The sequence below is a fragment of the Camelus bactrianus genome, chromosome 10 (assembly GCF_048773025.1).
Source record: "Camelus bactrianus isolate YW-2024 breed Bactrian camel chromosome 10, ASM4877302v1, whole genome shotgun sequence".
Classification (NCBI taxonomy): Eukaryota; Metazoa; Chordata; class Mammalia; order Artiodactyla; family Camelidae; genus Camelus; species Camelus bactrianus.
The window spans coordinates 35208821-35232036 of record NC_133548.1 but is presented as its reverse complement, the minus strand read 5'-3'; the positions used below and the strand labels follow the sequence as shown (position 1 = coordinate 35232036).

At 34.0% G+C, this 23216-nt stretch overlaps 1 protein-coding gene across 4 annotated transcripts in view; it reads left to right on the top strand.

Moving 5' to 3' along the window:
• Positions 1-217: 217 nt before the first annotated feature.
• The window catches only part of LOC105076579 (L-lactate dehydrogenase C chain), a 71904-nt gene continuing 48905 nt past the window's right edge, over positions 218-23216 (top strand). For all 4 annotated transcript variants that reach the window (XM_074372267.1, XM_045523764.2, XM_074372266.1 and 1 more), the window contains exons 1-6: positions 218-867; positions 1155-1289; positions 4654-4771; positions 9478-9651; positions 18629-18802; positions 20079-20196. In XM_074372267.1, the coding sequence (XP_074228368.1) occupies positions 1164-1289; positions 4654-4771; positions 9478-9651; positions 18629-18802; positions 20079-20196 (710 nt within the window). In that variant the 5' untranslated portion in view covers positions 218-867; positions 1155-1163. The remainder of the gene's footprint in view (positions 868-1154; positions 1290-4653; positions 4772-9477; positions 9652-18628; positions 18803-20078; positions 20197-23216) is intronic.

Sequence of the window (23216 nt, the reverse complement as noted above, 5' to 3'; positions counted from 1 at the left end):
GAAATTCAAACTATTTAAACACTTGGTCCTGAAGTTACAGAGCTTAATAATTTTTTAAATTCCTGCAAATAAATGCTTGGACAAGGGTGTGGTAAGTGCATCGAAAGTTTGTTTCTCAAACTTAGGTTGGCAGTTCTCAAGCCCATCCTTTCCTTAAATTCCTTTTCATTCTTGTGGCTCAGATCCCTTCAGCAAAGCCCGCTCAGGAAGAGGCACATTAGGTCCGCTCAGGCCTTGAGCTCCCCCACGTGTCCCAAGCTAGCTGCCCATTTCCAATCTCGCCTCAACCAGATACCGTCAATTCAGGATGTGGAAGCAAGGTCCTCAGGATGCTGGTTTAGGCTGGCCCACTGGAGGATAGGAAGTGCTCCCAGGAGAATTCTTTCCCGCGAGGAATTAGAGCCTGACCCCTTGCTGGCCACTGTGCAGTAGTCTGGTCTCCAAAAAGCCTCGGCCCTAAAATCAGAGGCCTAGGCCGGCTGAAGGAAATGAAACACCCCAGTAGCCCTCTCTTGCACACTCTTCAAGACCGTTGAGAACTTCTCATACGGACATCACGAGAAGGAAACCACAGGAACCCAGAGAATCCACAGAACGCACTCAGGCCAGAGGACATCAAGAACCCTCCAATGCGCCTGCGCCTGCACCTGCGCCTAGGCCGGCCGTGGGGCGGGGTTTGCGTGCTGACGAACGAGAGCGAAGCGTGGGAGCGTGCTTGCTCAACGGTTCGGAGAGTAACGGTCTCCTGGCTTCGCATTTTAACTGACGTTGGTGTTTTTTTCTCTGGTGTAACTTCAAAGAGCAACTGAAAGGCAGTGCGTTGCGCTTTCAGGCCGTCTGTACTGAGCTGCGCCACGCCGAGCATTTGTGAGTGACTGGGACTGGAGTATAAACGGTGGTTGGGGGCTGGGAGAAGTGAAAAAAAACTTGGTGCCCCAATCCCTAATACTGACAGGATGTTCCGTGCGCTACCTCTCCACGCCCCTGGACCAGGCATTTTTTCCTTTGGCTTCCCTCTACCCCTGGCCCCAACATTCTGCAAACTGGAGGTAGTTCCTTAGATGTTCAGTGTGTACATCAAATGTACATCCCTGAGTATAAGAGTGATTCATTCAGGAAGTTCGATTCCACTGAAATTGCATTATCCTTATCAGGTTCTCAAAATGTCAACTGTCAAGGAGCAGCTTATTGAGAATCTAATTGAGGAAGGTGAAGTTTCCCAGAGTAAGATCACCATTGTTGGAACAGGTGCTGTAGGCATGGCTTGTGCTATTTGTATCTTATTGAAGGTAAGTAATAAGCCTATACTGTGGCTGAAAATGAGTAAGGACTTCTAAGTCTTGTGGATGTTGATGAGTGCAGGGTTAATCCCTTAGTAGCAAATAAGTATCATCTGATTTTACTCAATTTAAGAAACATTTATTTGGAGTTTACCATGTGTCAGGCATTGCCAGACTATTTAAATTTGTTTATAGGAGACACATTGATTGTATTATTTGGTTAATATTATAACATTTCCTGTTGAAATGATCCAGCACTTTGCCCTCCTTGAACAGTAATAGGTGAACATCGTATTTCCCTATGGCTTATACCTTAAAAATTTTTGTTACATAAGTATTACATGTTAATTATAAAGCAAAAAAAATACCGCATTTGATAAAATAACAATAGAAGTTCTTTAATCTTCCTTTGTGTTTCCAGAACATCTTTTGTGTGCTTGTTAGCCATTTGTTTATCTTCTCTGGAGAAATGTCTGTTCATATCTTTTGCCAATTTTCAAATTGGGTTATTTGTTGTGGTTGAGATGTAGGAGTTCTTTTTATATTCTAAATATAACTGCTTATCAGATAAACTATTTCCTGATATTTTCACCCATTCCATGGGTTTTCTTTTCACTCTGTTGATAGTGAACTTTGATGCACAGAAGTTTAAATTTTTAATGTTGTTCAGTTTACCAATTTTAAGTTTTTTTGTGTGTGGGAGGTAATTAGGTTTATTTATTTAATGGAGGTACTGGGGATGGAACCCAGGACCTTGTGCATGCTAAGCATGCACTCTACCACTTTATTTTTACTTTTGTTGCTTTTGATGTCTTAGCCAAAAATCATTGCCAAATCCAATGTCATGAAGCTTCTCCTCTATTTTTTCTTCTAAAAGTTTCATAGTTTTAGGTCATACCTTTAGGCCTTTGATCAATTTGGAGTTAATTTTGTCTGTGGTATAAGGTAAACAGTCTAACCACATTCTTTTGCGTGTAAATATCCAGTTTTCCCAATACTATTTTTTGAAAATACTGTCCTTTCCCTTTTGAGTGGTCTTGGAACTCTTGTCGAAAAATAATTGACCATATATGTGAGAGTTTTTTTCCCCTGGGCTATCTATTCTATTCCATTGGTCTGTATGTCTCTTTATGTCAGTACCACACTGTTTTGATTACTAGCTTTGTAATATGTGTTGAAATTGGGATGTTTGAGACCTCCAACTTTGTTCTTTTTCAAAATTGTTTTGACTATTCAGAGTCTCTTAAGATTCCATATGAATTTTAGAATGGACTACTCTATGTCTTAAAAAAATAGCCATTGGGATTTTGGTAGGGGTTGCATTAAATCTGTAGATCTCTTTGAGTAGTATTGACATTTTAACAATATTAAATTTTCCAATTCATGAACATGGGATGTCTTTCTATTTATTTGTGTCTCCTTTAATTTGTTTCAGCAATGTTTTATAATTTTTAATGTATAAGTTTTTTACTTCTCTAATGTTTTAAAGATATTATTTAATCTCTGTTACAACCTTAGGAGTAAAGTATTGTTACCGTCTCCATTTATATATGAAAATACTGAAGCACAGATGTTACATAACTTGCTCATGGTCACATGCCTAGTAGGTGAAAGGGCCAGAATTCAAAACTTGGCAGTCTGGACACAGAACCTGTACTCTTAAAAGCTTTTCTTCATTATTTAGAAAGTTTTTGGAAACCTGCAGAGGGAGATGACAGGATGAAACAAAGCCAGTTAAGTTCCAGAACCCCAGAAAGGTTCAGGAATTGAAAGTATCAGTCACCTCACAAGATGGAGGTAAGGGATAGGACTAAAAACAGGATTGGTTGAAAGTTTATATGATGAGAAGGAAACCCACCAGATTTTCTTCTGCACCTTCTTTCTTTACCTTCATCAACCAGGCAACCACCTCTCACATCCCAGCAGGCAAAGGGAGTTTAAATTAGACAGGCTCTGCACTCAAGATAATCAAGGACAATAGAGGACAAACATCTTATTGAAAGCAGTAGGATTCATTGAAAGTCTACATGTTCAACAGAGGCGAGAGCCCTTTTACTCCTTTTGGGCTGCTGTGTAGCCAACTGTTGGACAAAGATGGAGTATAGAAAAGAGGTGAAATTAGAGGATTAATCAGAATGTCCAGTAGCTGATTGACATTTCAGTAAGAAATAAGAGGGGGAAGAAAATTATTCAGGAGATAAAATGACATGAGTTTGCAGACATAAAGAATTCACTGAGTGCTCAGCACAATGAATCAAAAAAAGCCTACTCCAAAAAATATCATGAAATTTCAGAACTTGAATTGTAAGAGAAGGTCAATTGTTAGAACCCAGTTATTTTCTACTAGAATCATTTGTACTCTGTTAAGTGCCCAAGTGAAGCAGGCAGACTAGTTCAGGACGTTGTCTTCAAATCACAGTGATATAAATTATGGGATAAATGGGAAGTGATGAAGGATATTAAAATATGCATAATCATATAGTCCATTGACTTGAAGGGGCATATGGGCTGTAATGAGTACCATGATACCTGCATATGTCATTGAAAAGTGGACTTTAAAGGTTTTATAAGGACATGTAAAGTCTTTAGGAGTGGTAAAGTCTTTAGGAGTGGGTTGCAGTACAGCCTACTTCGTTGTCCTGTACCAAGCAAAGTGGCCGTAACAGTTTGCCTTAGATTTTTTTTTCTCTTAATTTCCCATCTTCCATTTGCTAACGTCACAGACATTGTGCTCATTTGTAATGCCTGGGGCCATATCCTCATTTGTGAACTAATTGCTGTGGCCAGAAGGAAGGATGGCACAATTGATTGGGTCTGGTTACATGCTTATCTAACCTTAGGTTGAAGGGCTGGGTTAACTGTAATTTACTGAACTACATAGAATGGTTTCCCATAGGTGGCTGCCTTTCTATTTTGACCGTAAGGATTCATACCAAAAAATAACTTGAATCACTATGCTATACACCAGAAACTAACACAGCATTGTAAATCAACTATACATCAATTAAAAAAAGAAAAACAACTTGAACCAATTCAGAAATTAGTCATAAGGGTTAAATAAAATAAAATATTTTGAAAGGATTCTATAACTTTTCATTCAGTTTAAACTGTTATCTGAAGTGGAAAAAAACACAATTCTAAAAACTTTGACAATTACATGAAGGCAAAACAATACCTTTTGCTACATTCTGTTGTTTAACTTCTAGTCTCTCTAGGCACATTTAAAAAACTATTATTTTTATATCATTTTTCTATTAAAAATGTAACACTCCTTTGATTATAAAATAACCACACAATTTTTTTTCTCTTTCTCCTAAAATTGAAATGGGAACATTTTCCAGAACATTTTATTCAGAACTTTCATGTATTTTAGGATTTGGCTGATGAGCTCGCCCTTGTTGATATCGCAGTGGACAAACTGAAGGGAGAAACGATGGATCTTCAGCATGGCAGTCTTTTCTTTCATACTTCAAAGATTGTCTCTGGAAAAGGTTAATTTTAGTTTTATAAAGTTATTTTCAGAACTTTAGAAAAAGTAATGAATTTTACTAGACTGATGTCAATAAATATAAAATTAAAAATAGCACCACTGTAATTAGGACATACAGTTTAGAAGGTTAATTTAAAAAAAAAGAACATTCTATTTTAATTGGAGAAAATTTGATAAATACAAAAAAGTATAAAGAAATTTAAAATCTCTTCTGTTAATGATTTTATGTATTTCTTTCGTTTTTTCTATTTTTTTTTTATGTAACTGACATATAAATGCTTTTAAACTTGTCTTTCAGTCTTTCTTACATATTTCCTGAAGGATATGCAGTCTTGCATAGTTTTTCTAATATTATTGATACATTTATCTATATTCTTAACCTTTTTTTTTTGATATGTGTTTATAGAGGACTAGGTTCAGGGTATATTTTGAGGCTATGGAAGAGGAAGTGGAGAGTTTAACCACAGTAGCATTAGCATCATGTGCTGGCCAACAGAAGCCTTAGAGAATTAGGAAAATAATTGTTTTATCATATGCTAAAGTATATAGTGTGCTTTTTGGTAATGTGATTCAACAGATGTAGTTTCTACTAGAAGCTCTCTTATCTAACATGATTGGAACTGAAAGTGGTTAATTTTAAAATACCTGTTAGCACCATTATAAACATTTTATATTGACCTAAAACATGTAAATGCAAAGCTATATACTTAAAGGCAAAAGAAAAGGGATCTCAGATACAAAGTCTGAGATGCAGGAAAAAAAATGAAGAGCACAGGAGATAGTGAAAAGAAGGACAAATCTAAATAAACACCAATTGTATAAGACGTAATGTCTTATGGGGTTAAAAAATTTTAAACATAGCATATAAATCTGGAGGTGAGGAGTGGTAGTGGTGAATGAAATAGTGTTCCAAGTTCCCCAATCACTGGGGAAGTGGGAAAGGTGATGATTAACTTTGGGCTTTAGTGAGTTAAATATGCACGTTGCAACTTCTGTGACAACCTTTAAAAAAATGAAAACAGTGTGTAACCTCTAAATTAGTAAAGGGGAAGAAGTAAAATTATGAAAACATACCCAGTGAATCAAAAAGAAGATAAAAACAAATATAAGAAGAGGGACAACGTATAGGACTAAGAGTTTAGCAAAGATGTCAGACACAAAATTATTAATAAAAAATTATGCAAAAACAGGTAAAAATGTTAAAGCTATTATTTATGTTATAAAAAATGGGAAGTACCTAGGAATAAATCTAACAAGACATGTATAAAAGCTTTCATACAGAAATTAATACAACCTCACTGAAAGACATTAAATAAATAAATGAAGAGATATGCATTATTCATAGAAGTCTCAATATCATAAAACATCCATTCTTCCCATATTGATTATAGATTATATGCAATCACAGTAAAAAACCCAACAGGTTTTGTTATTGTTGTTCATGTTAAACTAATTCTAAAATTCATTCAGAAGTTCAAAGGTTGAGAGTAGATAAGATGCTTTTTGTAAACATTGTTAAAAACACTTGTTTTGATACAGTCTATCATATATAAGTCAGTAGGGGTTCCACTCTGCCACAAATGGAACTGTGTAGTGAGAACCCTGAGCCATCCAATTGGTGAATGTCTGAATGATGGTCCATCTCTCATCCCAGCCAGAGTGCACACCTTCCATTTCCTTCCTGTCCATTGATTGCTTTCAAATCTAGATGAGCAAATAGTCCTTTGTCCACAAAGTAGGTTCAAAACAGTTTATTCACATATTACATTTAAGAGGATGTACACTCCTCTTAAATCCCAGGTAAATCTTTAGAGGAATAGTGGATGGAAGAGAAGCCCCCTTTGAGGAGCTGCTGCAACCTCTGCTTGACCTCTTTCTCAGCTTCACTATGGCAACAGCCTGGGCTGAGCAGTCAACAATACTCTTGAGAAAGAACAAGGTGGTGAGAACTTGCTTTACCAGATATCGAGACTTACTACAAAGCTATGCTGATTAAATGCAGAGACAAGAAATTGTTGTGTAACACTGATAATATTGTAGCTCAATGGGAAATTTGCAGACTTAAATTTTTTTTTCTTACAGCAATGGTTATTTTTATGGAAGGAAATAAAATTGAACCTGTGCCTGATAACACACACAAAAATTAATTCAGAATTGGTTAAAGACAAAAAGTGAAAGGCAAAACTTCAACGCTTCTGTTTAGAAGATAATATAGAGCATCTTTGTGACCTCAGGATAGGGAAGAATTAAACACAAGGACAGCAAAAACATGAACAAAAAAGGAAAGGATATAAACGTTAGTGTTTGTGTTCATGAAAAGATATTGAGTAAAGAGACAAGTCATAAACTGAGAGAAAATATTTGCAACAAAAACAGCTGACAAAGGAATAGTGTTAAGAATAAAAGTACTTGTATAATAAATAAGATAAATATACATAGCCTAGTAGAAAATGGGGAAAGACTTGAACATTTCACAAAAGAAGAAACTCAAATGGCCTATAACTATATGAAAAGACAATCTCATTAGTAACCAAGGAAAAGAAAATTAAAAAGCCTATCAATATACCATTATACACCATTAGGTTGGCAAAAGTGTGATCATACTAAATGTTTTCCAGGATGTGGAACAGTAGATTTTCTCATACATGACATGTAGGAGTGTATTATAGTAAAACTACTACTTTTTTTAGGTTTGTCATTACCTGATGAAGTTGAACATATCCCAAACCTAGAAATTGCACTCCTAGGTATATTCCCAAGAGAAACTTGTGTACATGTGCACTAAGATACATGTACAAAAATGTATAGTGTTATGATTTGGAAACAATTCAATGTATAGCAATACTGAGTTGATAAATTATCCTGTGTAGTATTAAATCACAATGACAGTGAATGAACTACAGGGACACACATAAACGTGGGTGAATATCAGATACATACTATTTAGCTAACGTAATATATACCTTATGATTCAAAAACAGATAAAACTTAATATGTTGTTTAAATATGCATAAGTAGTAAAACTTTTAAGATAAGATTGTAATTTTCACCACTGAGAAGAATGGTTAGTAACCTCTGAGAATGAAAGATGTGGATGCAGCCTATTAGGGGCACACAGGGGCTTCCAAGATATTGATGATGTTCTATTAATTTGTGTGATTTTTACAAAGTTGTTAACTTTAATATTTTTAAAACTGGGCATATATTTCTTATACATGCTTCTGTATTAATAATATATTTCACAATATATTTCATTTTGAAAATACATTTAGTGAGCTATAATGAGGTAGAGCAATGGATGTCATTGATTATCCACAGATGTTTTTGACTCATATGTACCATATGAGCCCACATGAAATGTGAAAACATAGCGCTCAGATGCCTGGAACATAGGTGGTGCTAAGATATTTGTGGAAGAAAGGGAGAAATATGAGATCAGAATCTGTTATTATGGATCTAATGATCAAGTTAGGGGTATAAGTACAATATAACCATGGGAAGATAACATAAGGCACTATATGTAAGGACTATTTGAGAATTATAGGCAGTAAGTACTATAAAAATTCAGTGAAGTAAGAGTACTATTTATGAATTACATAATTAGGGGATGCCTGGCAGAGGACCTGGTATTTGAAGAAGGCTTTGTTCCAGACCACTATGGTTTGCTGTCTTTGGGAGGACTGAGTTATATTTAGAAAGGAAAATAACAGATAAGGAGATGATGGGATTAACAGAATCAGGACACCTGGATAATCTGAAATAAAAATAAGACACAAAGCTAGTAAGATAACTTGTAGGCAGATGATGAAAATATTTGGTATTTTACTCTGGTATATACTTTAATTGAATTTGTGAACATGATATTTCAAATAATTGATCTGAGCTATGGAGAGATGACTCTGGAGAAGTTGCAAGGGTATTTTTGCTAGTTTATCTTCTAAAATTCTAGTGGAGAGGAGGGAGAAAAAGAAGCTGGAGAAAGAGTGAGACACAGAGGTTGAGAGATTGCTTTGGATTTCTGGGGTTAGATAAGACCATTCTGTGGAAGATGAATGTCCAGCAAGGTCTTTGAGTGAGAATGAGTCGATTATGTATGCAGAGAGAGAAGAGAACTGCCTCCTACAGATCTTTCATGTGACAGAAGGGAGAGATAATCTCAGATTAATGTGAAACTTGCCAGCCTAAGAAATGCCATCTTTCTAAGTTTGTTTTTCTAATTGAAATCTTCACTGGGGCAGGAAAAACATTAAAACATTTATGGTTTATAGATTGGATTAGAAAGATATAAGAATAACCATAAATAGAGATGTAACAAATATCTTTAAAATGAAGCAAATTTCCTTTTTGAAAGAGTAAAAATACAAGTTTTTGAAAGATGGAGATAGAGATTAGAGGCGATTTTAGCTAGTTTAATTTTTGACATCAGTATAGAAAATAACTTCTAAGTCATATAATACTTTTTAAAAACTCCAGTATGGAATAGTGAGCATTATAACACATTGTCATTGGGTTTAATAGATTTAAGTCATAGTGAGAAGATTTCCTTCAGGTTAAACAAGATAACATTACTGCAGGGAAAATCTGTTCATTTGCAAATGCCAGATATGAAAGTAGATGATACCAGTCATACAATAGACTTTTAAAGAAGTGAGGCTCAGTGATTATGGCAGTCTTGATTCAAACATTTTCTTTTATTTCCTTCTTTAGATTACAGTGTGTCTGCAAATTCCAAATTAGTTATTGTCACAGCAGGTGCACGGCAGCAGGAGGGAGAAAGTCGCCTTGCCCTGGTCCAACGTAATGTGAACATCATGAAATCAATCATTCCTACCATAGTCGAACATAGTCCTGACTGTAAGATGCTTGTTGTTTCAAATCCAGGTGAGTCTTTTCTACTCTCTTTAACTGCATAAGGATGATCTTTCCATACTATATCATACCATACCATCCCTTTTCTTTTCTTTTTAAAACAGTGTCCTTGAGGGAACATTTATGTACAATAAACTGTACCCATCCAAAGTACACAATACTATGGGGTTTTTTTCCAGCTTTATTGAGATTTAATTGACAATATAATATGTAAGTTTAAGGTGTACAATGTGGTGATTTGATAAATATTACAAAATGATTACCACAGTAGTGTTATCTCATACAACTACAATTCAGTAGAGTTAGTTAACATATCCATCATGTCACATAATTACCATTTCTTTTAACCTTTTTTGTTAGATTAAAAAATGTGGGGGGTAATTAGGTTTGTTTATTTATTTATTTGTTTGTTTGTTTGTTTTAATGGAGGTACTGGGGATTGAACCCAGGACCTCATGCATGCTAAGCATGCACTCTACCACAAAGCTATATCCTCCTCCTACCACTTCTTTTTTTGTGGTGAGAACATTTAAGATTTACTCTCTTAGCAACTTTCAAGTATATAATACTGCATTGTTAACTGTGTCAACATGCTGTACATTACATTCTCAGAATTTACTCAGTTTATATCTGGAGATTTGTATCCTTTGACCAATATCTCCCCATTTCTCCCCTCCCCCAGCCCCTGGGAGCCAGCATTGTACTCTCTCTCTGAATTCAGCTTTTTTAGATTCCATATATAAGTGACATCATACAGTATTTGTTTTTCTCTGTCAGACTTATTTTACTTAGCATAATATCTTTAAGTTCCGTCCATGTCACAAATTGCAGAATTTCCTACTTTCTTGTAGCTGAATATTCCATCGTATGTGTATATACCACATCTTCTTTATCCATTCATCTGTAGGTGGACATTTGGGTTGTTTCTGTATCTTGGCTGTTGTGAATAATGCTGAAATGAATATGGGAGTGCAAATATCTCTTTGAGATACTGATTTCATTTCCTTCAGATATATACCCAGAAGTAGAATTGCTGGATTATATGGTAGTTCTATTTTTAATTTTTTTGAGGAGCCTCCATACGGTTTTCCATAGTGGCTGTACCAATTTACATTCCCACCAGCAGTACACAAGAGTTCTCTTTTCTACACATCCTCACCAATGTGTCCTCTTAGTGATAGCCACTCTAACAGGTGTCAAGTGATATCTCATTGTGGTTTTCATTTGCATTTCCCAGATGATTAATTATGTTGAACATGTTTTCTTGCACCTGTTGACCATTTGTTTGTCTTCTTTGGAAAAATGTTTATTTGGTTCCTCTGCCCATTTTTAAATTTGATTTTTTTTTTTTTGCTGTTGAGTTATATGAGTTCCTTAATGTTTTGGATATTATTAACCCGTTATAAGATATATAGTTTTCAAATATTTCCTCCCATTCTATAGGTTGCCTTTTCATTTTCTTGACTGTTTCCTTTTTCTGTGAGAAGTGTTTTAGTTTGATGTAGTCCCACTTACTTATTTTGCTTTTGTTGCTTATGCTTTTGATGTCATATCAAAAAAAATTGTTGCTAAGACCAATGTCAAGGAGCTTTTTCCCTATGTTTTCTTCTAGGAGTTTTTACAGTTTCACGTTTCTGTTTAAGGCTTTAATCCATTTTGAGTTAATTTTTGTGAGCAGTGTCAGATAGGGGTTCAGTTTCATTCCTCTGCATGTGATTATCCAGTTTCCCAACACCATTTATTGAAAAGACCGTCTTTTACGCGCTGAGTATTTTTTGGCTCCCTTGTCAAATACCTGTTGACCATATATGCAAGGGCTTATTTCTGGGGTCTTGATTCTGTTGCATTGGTCTATATGTCTGTTTTTATGCCAGTACTATACTTTTTTGATTACATAGCTTTGAATATAGTTTGAAATTAGGAAACGTGATGCCTCCACCCTTTTTTCTTCTTTCTCAGGATTCCTTTGGCTATTTGGGGGTCTTCTGGTTCCATAAGAATTTTAGGATTATTTTTTTTCCTGTGAAAAATGCCATTGGTATTTTAAATTGCATTGAATCTGTAGAAGATTTTGGGTAATATGAACATGTTGACAATGTTAATTCTTCCAATCCATGAACATGGAATGTTTTTTCATTTTTTTGTGTTTTCTTCAATTTTTTGCATGAAAGTCTTACAGTTTTCAGTGTGCAGATATTTTATCTGTTTGGTTAAATTTATTCCTAAGTATTTTATTGTTTTTTTGATACTATTGTGAATAGGATTGCTTTCTTTGCTTTTCAGGTACTTTGTTGTTAGTGTATAGAAACACAACTGATTTCTGTATTTTGTATCTTGCAACTTTACTAAATTCATTGATTAGTAGGTTTTGGTTTGGTCTTTAAGATTTTCTATAAATAAAGTCATATCATCCGTAAACAAGGACAGTTTTATTTCTTTCATTCTAATTTGGATGCTTTTTAATTCTTTTTCCTGCCTTACTACTCTGGCTAGAACTTTCCAGTACTATGGTGAATAGAGTGTTGAGAGTGGGCTCACTTGTCTTGTTCCTGATCTTCAAGAAACAGCTTTCAGGTTTTCACCTTTGAGTATGTTAATTGTGGTCTTGTTATATATGGCTTTTATTATGTTTCTTCTCTACCTGGTTTGTTGATATGATATTGACATGGAAAGATACTGAATTTTGGTGATTGCTTTTTTTGCATCTATTGTGATGGTAATAGTTTTAATTTTTATCCTGTTAATTTATTGATTTGCATATGTTAAACCACCCTTGCAATCCCAGGGATAAATCCCACTTGATCATGGTTTATGATCCTTTTAATATATTGTTAAATTTGGCTTGCTAATATTTTGTTGAGAATTTCTGTATCTGTATTCATCAGGGAAGTTGGCCTGTGGTTTTCCTGTAGCAATCTTATCTGGTTTTGGTATTAAAGTAATGCTGGCCCCATAAAATGAGTTTGGGAGTGTTTCCTACTCATAATTTCTTGGGAAGAGTTTGAAAAGAATTGGCATTAATTCTTCTTTAAATGTTTGGTAGAATTCACCAGGGAAGCCAACTGGTCCTAGACTTTTCTTTATTGGGAGATTTTTGATTACTGATTCAATCTCCTTACTCGTTATCAGTCTATTCATTTATTTATTCTGTTTCTTCATTATTTAGTGTTGGTTTATGTTTCTAGGAATTTATTCATTTCCCCTAAGTTATCCAATTTGTTGGCATATAATTGTCCATAGTGGTCTCTTAAGATCCTTTGTATTTGTGTGGTATCAGTTGTAAGGTCTCCTCTTTCATTTCTGATTTCATTTGTTTGAGTCTTCTTTCTTTTTTTTAGTCTAGTTAAAAGTGTATCAATTTTGTCTTTTCAGGAAACCAGCTCTTAGTTTCATTGTTCTTTTATTTTTGTCTTTTTAATCTCTGTTTAATTCATTTCCACTCTGATCTTTGTTATTTCCTTCCTTTCACTAACTTTGAACTTAGTTTGCTCTTCTGGTACTGGCTCCTTGAGGCTGTTTATTTGAGGTCTTTCTGTTTTCTTAATGTAGGCATTTAATGCTATATAAACTTCCTTCTAAGAAGTGCTTTTGCTTCATTGTGTAAGTTTTGGTATGGTGTGTTTTCATTTTCATTTGTCTCAAGGTATTTTTAAATTTTCCTTTTGATTTCTTCTTTGCCTCTTTGTTCAGGAGTGTGTTGTTTAATTTTTTATTGTTTAATATTTGTGAATTTTCCAGTTTTTCTCCTATTAATTTCTAGTTTTATAACATTGTGTTTGGAAAAGATACTTGGTATGATTTTAACCTTTTAAAATTTGCTCACTTGTTTTGTGACCTGTCATATTATCTATCCTGCAGAATGTTCTGGGTACACTTGAGAAGAATGTATATTCTGCTGCTGTTGAATATAATGATCTGTTATATATCTGTTAGATCCATTTATCCTAAAGTATATTTCAAGTCCAACATTTCCTTACTGATTTTCTGTTGGATGATCTATCAGCTGTTGAAAGTGGCAGTATTGAAGTCCCTTACTATTATTGTATTGTCTGTTCTCCTTTAGGTCTGTTAATATTTGTATATTTAGGTGCTCTGATGTTTGGAGCATATATATTCACAGTAACTATCTTCTTGATGAATTGATCCTTTACCATTATATAATGATCTTCTTTGTGTTTTGCAGTTTTTGGCTTAAAGTCTATTTTGTCTGATATAAGTATAGCTACACCTGCTCTCTTTTGGTTTCCACTTGCAGGGGATATCTTTTTTTAACCCTTCACTTTGAGTTTATGTGTGTCCATAAAGCTGAAGTGGGTCTCTTGTAAGCGGGAATTGCTAGATTGTGTTTCTTTAATCCATCCAGACACTCTTTGCCTTTTGACTGAAGAATTCAATCCATTTACATTTAGAGTAATTATTGATAATTATTTACTATAGGTAAGGACTTACTAATGCTATCTTATTAATTGTTTTCTGGCCATTTTATAGTTCACTTGTTCCTTTCTTCCTCTCTTGCTGCCTTCCTTTGTGAATTGATTGACTTTCTTTAGTGATATGCTTTGATTACCTTCTCTTTATCTTTTTGCGTATGTACTGTAGGTTTTCACTTTGTAGTTACCAAAAGGCATACATAAATCATCTAATAGATAGAACCATCTATTTTATGCTGATAACAACTTACAAAGAGCTGGATTAGCTGAACTGAGCCAGCCTGTGGAAAGACAGCAAGGTCTTAAGCTGATGTCAGCATTTCTAGCATGCAAGATTCTTTTCAGGGCCTTTGGTTTATATCCCTTGGCCCTGGAAATACTTACTTCTTACCATTGTTCCTTGACCCAGCTACCCCTTGATAAATTTCTTGTTACTTAAGGAAACTAGGGGTTTCCTTCTCCCTCCAAAGCTAACATATAGATATGTAACATAATGTGGTGGTGGGGCTCACTCTTGCTCTTAGAATAGTTTCAAGAGAACATCCAGCTTGCCCACCATGGGAGGGTCCTCTTCCCTTGGCCATTTTGTGTACAGAAAATCTGTGCCTAACCTATACTCTGGAAAAATGAGAATTCAATGTACAGAGTATGGTTCCCTACTTCTCTGCTTCTAAGATTTCTTCAAAAAATACTGTTTATATCTGTACCCTCTGGTATTAGTGATATGTGTCCATGACACCGTTGCACAACAAGTGTTGAGAGTGGATATACTTACCTAGTTCCTTATCTTATGGGGACTTCATTCAGTCTTTTATCATTGAGTATGATATTTAATGTGGGTTTTTCATGAAATTTCCTTCTCTTCATAGTTGCAAAGAGTTGTTTTTTTTTTTAATTATGAATGGGTGTTGAATTTTGTCAAATGCTTTCCCCCCCCGCCTCTATTGACCTTCTTATCATGCTATCTTTCTTTGTCTCTAGTAATAATTTTTGCGTTAAAGTCTATTTTTAATTAAGGTGAAATATACATTACATAAGTTTACCATTTAAACCATTTTAAAGTATATTATTCAGTGGCATTAAGTACATTTTATTTTGTGCAACTGCTATAACAGTCTAGTGCCCAGACTTTTACATCACCTAAAATAGAAACCCTGCACCTGTTAAACAGTCACTTCCCATTTTCCCCTTTCCATTCCCTAGAAACTACTGTTTGTTTTCTGTGTCTATGAATTTGCCTATTCTGGATATTTAATATAAATTGGATCATACAATATTTGTCCTTTCAGCTCTAGCTTTTTTCACAAATTAATGTTTTTAGGGTTCATCTGTGTTTCAGCATACATCAGTACTTCATTTCTTTTTATACTGAATAATATTCCACTGTATAGATATATCATTTTATTTATCCATTCATCAGTTGATGGACATTTGAGTTGTTTCTACCTTTTAGCTATTGTGAACAGTGCTACTATTCATGTACTAACTTTTGTTTGAACACCTGTTTTCAACTCTTTGGGGTACATACCTAGGAGAGGAAATATTGGGTCATTTGATAATTCTATGTTTAATTAGTGAGTAGCAGCCAAACTGTTTTCCATAGTGGTTGTACTATTTCACATTCCCACCAGCAATATATGAATGTTCCAGTTCTCCATAACCCCACCAACACTTGTTTTTCTCTATTTTTTATTTTAGCTATCCTAGTGGATTTATCTCATTGTGGTTTTGATTTGCATTTCCCTAGTGCCTAATGACATCGAGCATCTTTTCAGTGCTTGTTGGCTGTTTGTATATCTTCTTTGGGGTAACATCTGTTCGAGTTCTTTGCTCATTTTAAAATTGCTTTGGTTGTCATTTGGTTGTTTATTATTAAGGATTCTTTATATATTCTGGATACAAGAATCATCAGCTATATGATTTACAAATATATTCTCCCATTCTGTGGGTTGTCTTTGCACTCTCTTTATAATGTACTTTGATGCACAAAAATGTTTAACTTTGATGAATTGCAATTTAATTATTTTTCCTTTTGGTGTCATACCTAATAAATGATTGCCAAATCAAAGGGTACATGAAGATGTACCCAATATTTATAGCTCTTATTTTGGTCTTTGACACATTTTGAATTAACTTTGTACATGATGTGACATAAGGATCATGCTTCATTATTTTGCATATGGATCCAGTTGTCCCAACATTTGTTGAAGGGATTATTTTTACCCCAATGAATTGTCTTAGCATCCTTGCTAAAATCAGTTAGCCATAATTGTGTTTATTTCTGGAATCTCAGTTCTATTCTATTTATTAATATGTCCATCCTTATGCCAATATCATACTATTTTGAATATTGTAGCTCTGTAGTCATTTCTGAAGCCAGGAAGTATGAGTCTTTCAGCTTTGCTCTTCTTTTTCAAGATTGTTTTCACTCTTTGGGGCCTCTTGTGATTTCATATGTATTTTAGGATTTTTTTTTCATTTCTGCATAAGAGGCCATTGGAATTTTGATAGGGACTGAGCAGAAAGTGTAAATTGCTTTGGGGAGTATTGCCGCCTTAACAATAGTAATTTTTCCAATCCGTGAACAAGGGATGTGTTTCCATTTATTTATGTCTTCTTTATTTTTTTCAGCAATGTTTTATAGTTTTCAGTGTACAAGTCTCACATTTCCTTCATTAAATTTATTCCTAAGTGTTTTATTATTTTTGATTCTACCATAAACTGAATTGTTTTCTTATTTTCCTTTTTTGATTGTTTATTGCTAGTGTAAGAAATACAACTGATTTTTGAGTCTTGATTTTGTATTCTGCAACTTCACTGAATTCATTTATTAGCTCTAATGGTTTTTGTGAGTGTGTGCTTAGGATTTCTACATATAGGATTATGTCAACTGCAAATAGAGATAGTTTTACTTCTTCATATCCAGTTTAGATGTCTTTTATTTCTTTTTCTTGCCTACTTATAAGTGACTCACTTTAGATTTAAAGACACAGTAAGGTGAAAGTAAAAGGATGGGAAAAGGTATTCCACATATACAGGAACCAAAAGAGCTGGAGTGGCTGTACTAATATCACAGACATTAGAATTTAACACAAAAATTATTGCTGGAGACAAAGAAGAATATTATATAATGATAAAAAGGCTAATAGGTACAGAAAGTCATTAAACAAAATTCCTGACCCAGTTATGATTTTAAAAAAGAATCTTTTAGTAAACAGTGAATAGGGGGAAATTTCGTCAGTCTCATAAAAGATATTTATGAAAAATGTACAGCTAGCATCATTTTCAATGGTGAAAGACTGAATAGTTTTTTCCCCTAAGACCAGAATGAGACAGTGATGCTTGGTTTCACCATTTCTATTCAACATCATGCTGGAAGTTCTAGCCAGAGTAATTGAATAAAGATTTATCAGGCAAATACTTTATATCAACTATTTTAACTATGTTTAAATAGCTAAAGCAAACTGTGTCTAAAGAACTAAAGAAAATATGCAACTGATGGCTCACCAAATAGGGAATATTAATAAATAGAAATTATTTTTAAAAAACTGAATAGAAATTCTGAAGTTAAAAAGTTAACTGAAATGAAAGTTAACTATGGGGACTCAACAGCAGATTGAGAAGGCAGAAGAAAGACTCAGTGGACTTGAAGATAGGTTAGTTGTTCAATATCTGGGCTTCCTCAGGGACAGTTTCTGTTGATTGCTTTTTTTCCTTTGTATGATCCATATTTCCTTATTTTGTCTCATGCCTCATAATTTTTATTGAAACCTGGACATTAAAAAAGTATAATAGGAAAAATCTGTAAATCAGATTCTTCCCTCTCAGGGTTTGTTTTTGTTGATGCTTGTTGTAGTTGTTGTTTGTTTGTTTCATAACTTACAAGTCTGTAATCTTTTTGTGGATAGACACAGAAGTCTTTGTTCCATTTGTTTAGTGGTCAGCTAATGATTGAAGAGAACTTTCCTTAAATGTTTGGACCCAAAAGATATCTCCCAGTATTTGCTGGAAGGCATGTTGCCTTTTGCTGGGTGCATGTTTGGGCATGCCTTCAACACTCAGCCAGGCAGTTTATAACTGTGCCTTAGCCTTCACTTCCTGCTTGAACATAGCCTAAAGGTTAGACAGAGCTAAAGCTTAGGACCTTTTCCTGAGCATGTGCAAACCTCCATATAGCCCTAATTTTGCTATATTCTAGGCCTTATTCTAAGTAGGAGATTCTGATAGCTTAGATAAGGCTGTGGTGATGGAGAGGAAAAATCCAGGTACTCTTAAGGAGGTATAATTCACTGATTATTAAATATACAGATAGGCACATACAACATTGCAAAAAATTTTTTGCTTTAAAATTCTGATAGTGAATAATTTAACCTTTTAAAAACCTATGTGACAGATTATCCATATTTCTTTGTTGATTTGCTCCTCTTTTAACTTTGTATTTGCTTCACTTTGAACTTTTTTTTTTTGATTCTAAGACAATTGGTCTATATATTCAAAAAAGAAAATTGTAAAAGGAAGTTACTATGAATCTTTTTCTAACAAGAACTTTTTCTTCCTAGTGGATATTTTGACATACGTTGTCTGGAAGATAAGTGGCTTACCTGTATCTCGTGTAATTGGAAGTGGTTGTAATCTAGACTCTGCGCGTTTCCGTTACCTAATTGGAGAGAAGTTGGGTGTACATCCCACAAGCTGCCATGGTTGGATTATTGGAGAACATGGTGATTCTAGTGGTAAGTATAAGCTCATTATGGATTCACACTTCTTAGCTTTAATAATGCTTATTTTCTTTAAAATTCTATTTTTTCTGATATTAATATAGCTGCACACTTTCATTTTATTGATACTTTCCTGGTGTATCTTTTTCTATTCCTTTACTTTCGGTCTTTTGTGTCATTGATTTAGCTACCTCTTACAAAATAGTGCATAAAGTGTATAGCTATTTTGAAAGTCAGTGAGTGTTTCTCTTTTCTGGAGCACTTTCATTTATTGTGATCTTTAAAACAGAGTTTTTAAGATATAATACACATCCCATAAAATTTACCCATTTAAAGTGTATAATTCACTGGGTTTTAGTATATTCATAGAGTTGTGCAACCATCACCGCAATCTAACTATAGAAAATTTTTAACACCCCAAAAAACTCACTCCTGCACTCACCCCAACCCTAGTTCCAGGCAACCATTAGTCTACTTTCTCACTCTGTAGATTTGTTTATTCCAGACTTTTCATAGAAATAATATTGTTTAATATGTGACTTAAACTATTACTTGGATCACACCAACCATTTTCTTTTAACTGAAACATTTAATCTGTACTACATGATTAGAACTTCATACTTACAGTGTTCTCTAATTATGTTATATATGTGTAAATCTTCTTTCCATAATGCCAATAAACCTGTTGAAAATAGGCTCCATTTGTTCATTCATTCAATCATTCGTTTATTCAAAATATTTAATGAGCCCTTCTCTTTATGTTTCAAGGGTTGTAGTATTATAAATACATTTGATTTGACTTAAACAAATATTTCTTTGACCAGTGCCTTAATTTGACCTTGTTGGCTTGTGTTATTGTCTTTACTCAGCCCTTCATCCTGAAAATTATTTTCCCAGATATGTTTTAATTTCTCCCATTTAATATTCCATGATTTTATTTTGAAAAACCATGTATGATTTAATAATATGGTATTAATTTATTATTCTTTTCTCTCTTTGCTTGTAATATTTTATCATTTCTTACAGATTATTTTCTTTATGGATTCCATGTTTGTATCTTGCTTTAAAATGTCTCCTAAAATGTCACACAATTACAAATAAATTCTACTATGTATTTTCTAATATTTTATAATTTTATGTTATGCATTTCCCTCTTTTGTCCATTTGAAACTTATTTTTATATATGGTGTAAGATTGTAACCTAATTTTATATAAAAAAACAACCCACTGAACTTCAACAACTGATGCAGTACTGGCAAGGAGAGTTTATTCTGAGATTTTGTTCTTTTAGTGCCCTTATGGAGTGGAGTAAATGTTGCTGGTGTTGCTCTGAAGACTCTAGACCCTAAATTAGGAACTGATTCTGACAAGGACCACTGGAAAAATATCCATCAACAAGTTGTTGGAAGGTAACAGTACTCATTCATTTTCTTAATGCCTTAATAATCAATCTTAAGAACAAAGTTCACAGACAAAAGTATATAAATTATCTTTGCTTTTGTGAGATAAATAACATTCTGTAAGTATACAAATTCAGACTTACATAATGCATAGCTTTCTTATGGGGGCATTTGTCAATAGAAAAGATGTAGTTATCACTTCATAAGTGTTTGAGGGCAAAATAGGGTAGTAATTAGGAGCATGGACCTTGGAACCAGGTTGCCCAGGTTTTTTCAAACCTAACTTCACCATTTATTAGTGGTGTGGTATTGGGAGTTTATTTAAAATATCAAAAGTCAGTTTTCTCATATTCAAAAATGGGGTAGTGATAGAGCCTACCTTTGAGGGCTATTATGAAGGGTAAATGACTTAGTACATGTAAAATGGTACCTTGAACTTATTAAGTGTTCATCAGAAGACTTGATGAAAAGAAACATGAAACTGATGCAGATGATCAGAAGTTAACTAGGTTTACTTATAAATGAAGACCCTGACTTCATATACATCACCTTAACAGCATGATTCTCCTTCATGCTTTAGCCAAGATACATATTAGTAACTTAGAAATCACTTTTGGATATTCATAACTAGAACATTAAATCTACAAAAGCCACAAGTCTACTGAATGTATATTTATGATAACAGCCTTACAAAAATGTTTAAGAGTTAGGGTAGAGACTAGAAAGGCACACAATATAACAAAAAGGTGATTATGGGTTAGTTTTATAAATGACATTTGGTTTAAAAATAAATTATATTATTTTCTGATTATTGAAGCACATGACCACTTTAATGGGTATAGAGTTTCATTTTGGGAAGATGAAAGAGTTCTGGAAAGGATGGTGGTGATAGTGGTATATTATGTACTTAATGTCATTGAACTGTATGCTTAAAATGGTTTAAATGGCAAATTTTACCACAGTTATAAAAAAATAAAATAAGTACATGGCTACAGATAGTGGTCTGGAGTTCAGACTCAAATTCACAGTATATATAATAGGCTTTAATCTAGAGTTAAGTTTATCTAGCTTAGTCAAATGATACTGGATAGAAAACACAGTATGGAATATTGCATTTTCTTTAGGAGGTGTTGCAAATGCTCAGGTATAGCTTCCAGGCCCTATCACTACATGAGGCATACCTAGTTGTAAATGATGAGGGCAGACCTCAGCATAGGAAGCCACAGCATTTGTTTACCAACAAGTTTTAATACCATTCTTGTCCCATAGCCCTCAGGATCTGCATGCTTGTGCCAGGTCTTCTAGTCCTGGTGCAATGCAGAAGTCAAGTGTTACATAATATACAATGCTGATAACCTTGTTCTGTTAAGGTTATGGTTACTATTCCACATTTATCTTAAATAATTTATGTATTTATTTTATTTTTTCTGATTTTTATTATGATAAAATATACGTAACATATTATATACGATCTTAATCATTTTAAGTGATTTTAAGTTCAGTGGTATTAAAACCATTAATAATCTTGTGTAACCATCACTACCATCCCTCTCCTAACTCCTTTCATATTGTAAAACTGAAATTCTATATCCATGAAACAATCCCTCCCCTTTACCTTCTCTCCTGAGGCCCTCGCCACCACAATGCTACTTTCTGCTTCTATGGTTTGACCACTCCAATTACCTCATGTAAGTGGGATCATACAGTATTTGTCTTTTTGTGACTGACTTATTTCACTTAGCATAATATCCTTAAGGTTCATCCATGTTATAGCATATGTCAGTTTCCTTACTTTTAAAGGCTGAATAATATTCCATTGTGTGTGTGTGTGTGAATATATATACACACACACCCCACATATTGCTTATCCATTCATCTGCCAATGGACACTTGGTTTGCTTTCATGCTTTAGCTATTGTGAATAATGCTGCTATGAACATGGGTGTACAAATATCTCTTCAAGACCCTGCTTTCAGTTCTTTTGGGTATATACCCATAAGTGGAATTGTTGCATCATATGGTAATTCTATTTTTACTTTTTTGAGGAACCACCATACTATTTTCCACAGTGGCTATATCATTTTACATTCCCACCAACAGTGTACAGGGACTCCAGTTTCTCCACATTGTCACCAATACTTGTTATTTTCTGTTTGATAGTAGCCATCCTAATGGATGTGAGGTAGTGTTTCATTGTAGCTCTGATTTGCATTTCCTTGATTAGTGATGAACAGTTTGTTATGTGCTTATAGGCCATCTGTATATCTTCTTTAGAGAAATGTCTATTCAAGTATTTTGCACATTTTTGAATTGGGTTGTTTGTTTTACTGTTGTTGAGTTTTAAGAGTTCTTTCTGTATTCTGTATATTAGTCTTTTTTCAGATAATTTACAAATATTTTCCATTCTGTAGGTTCTTTTTTTTTACTCTTTTCATAGTGTCTTTTGACGTACAAAAAATTAAAAGTTGTTCTTAAAGTCCATTTGTCTTTTTTTTCTTTTGTTGCCATTGGTATTCTATCCAAGAAATCATTGCCAAATGCAGTGTCATGAAGCTTTTGCCTTATGTTTTCATGTAAGAGAGTCATAGGTCTTGCATTCAGATCTTTGATTCATTTTGAGTTAATTTTTGTAAATATTAGGTAGGGGTACAACTTTAATCATTTGCATGTGGATATCGTTTCCCTAGCACCATTTGTTGAAAAAACTGTCGTTTTCAATGAGTGTGGTCTTGGCACATTTGTTGAAAATCAATTGACCATTGAAATGTAGGTTTGTTTCTGGGCTTTCTATTCTATCCCTCTGGTCTATATGTTTGTCTTGATGCCAGTACTACACTGTTTTGATTACTGTAGCTTTTGTAGTAAGTTTTGAAATCAGAAGTGTGAGTCCTTCAGCTTTGTTCTTCTTTTTCAAGATCGTTTTGGCTTTTCAGAGTCTCTTGAGATTCCATATGAATTTTAGGGTGAGTTTTTCTATTTCTGCAAAAAATATCTTTGGGAATTTGATGGGGATTTCAGTGAATCTATAG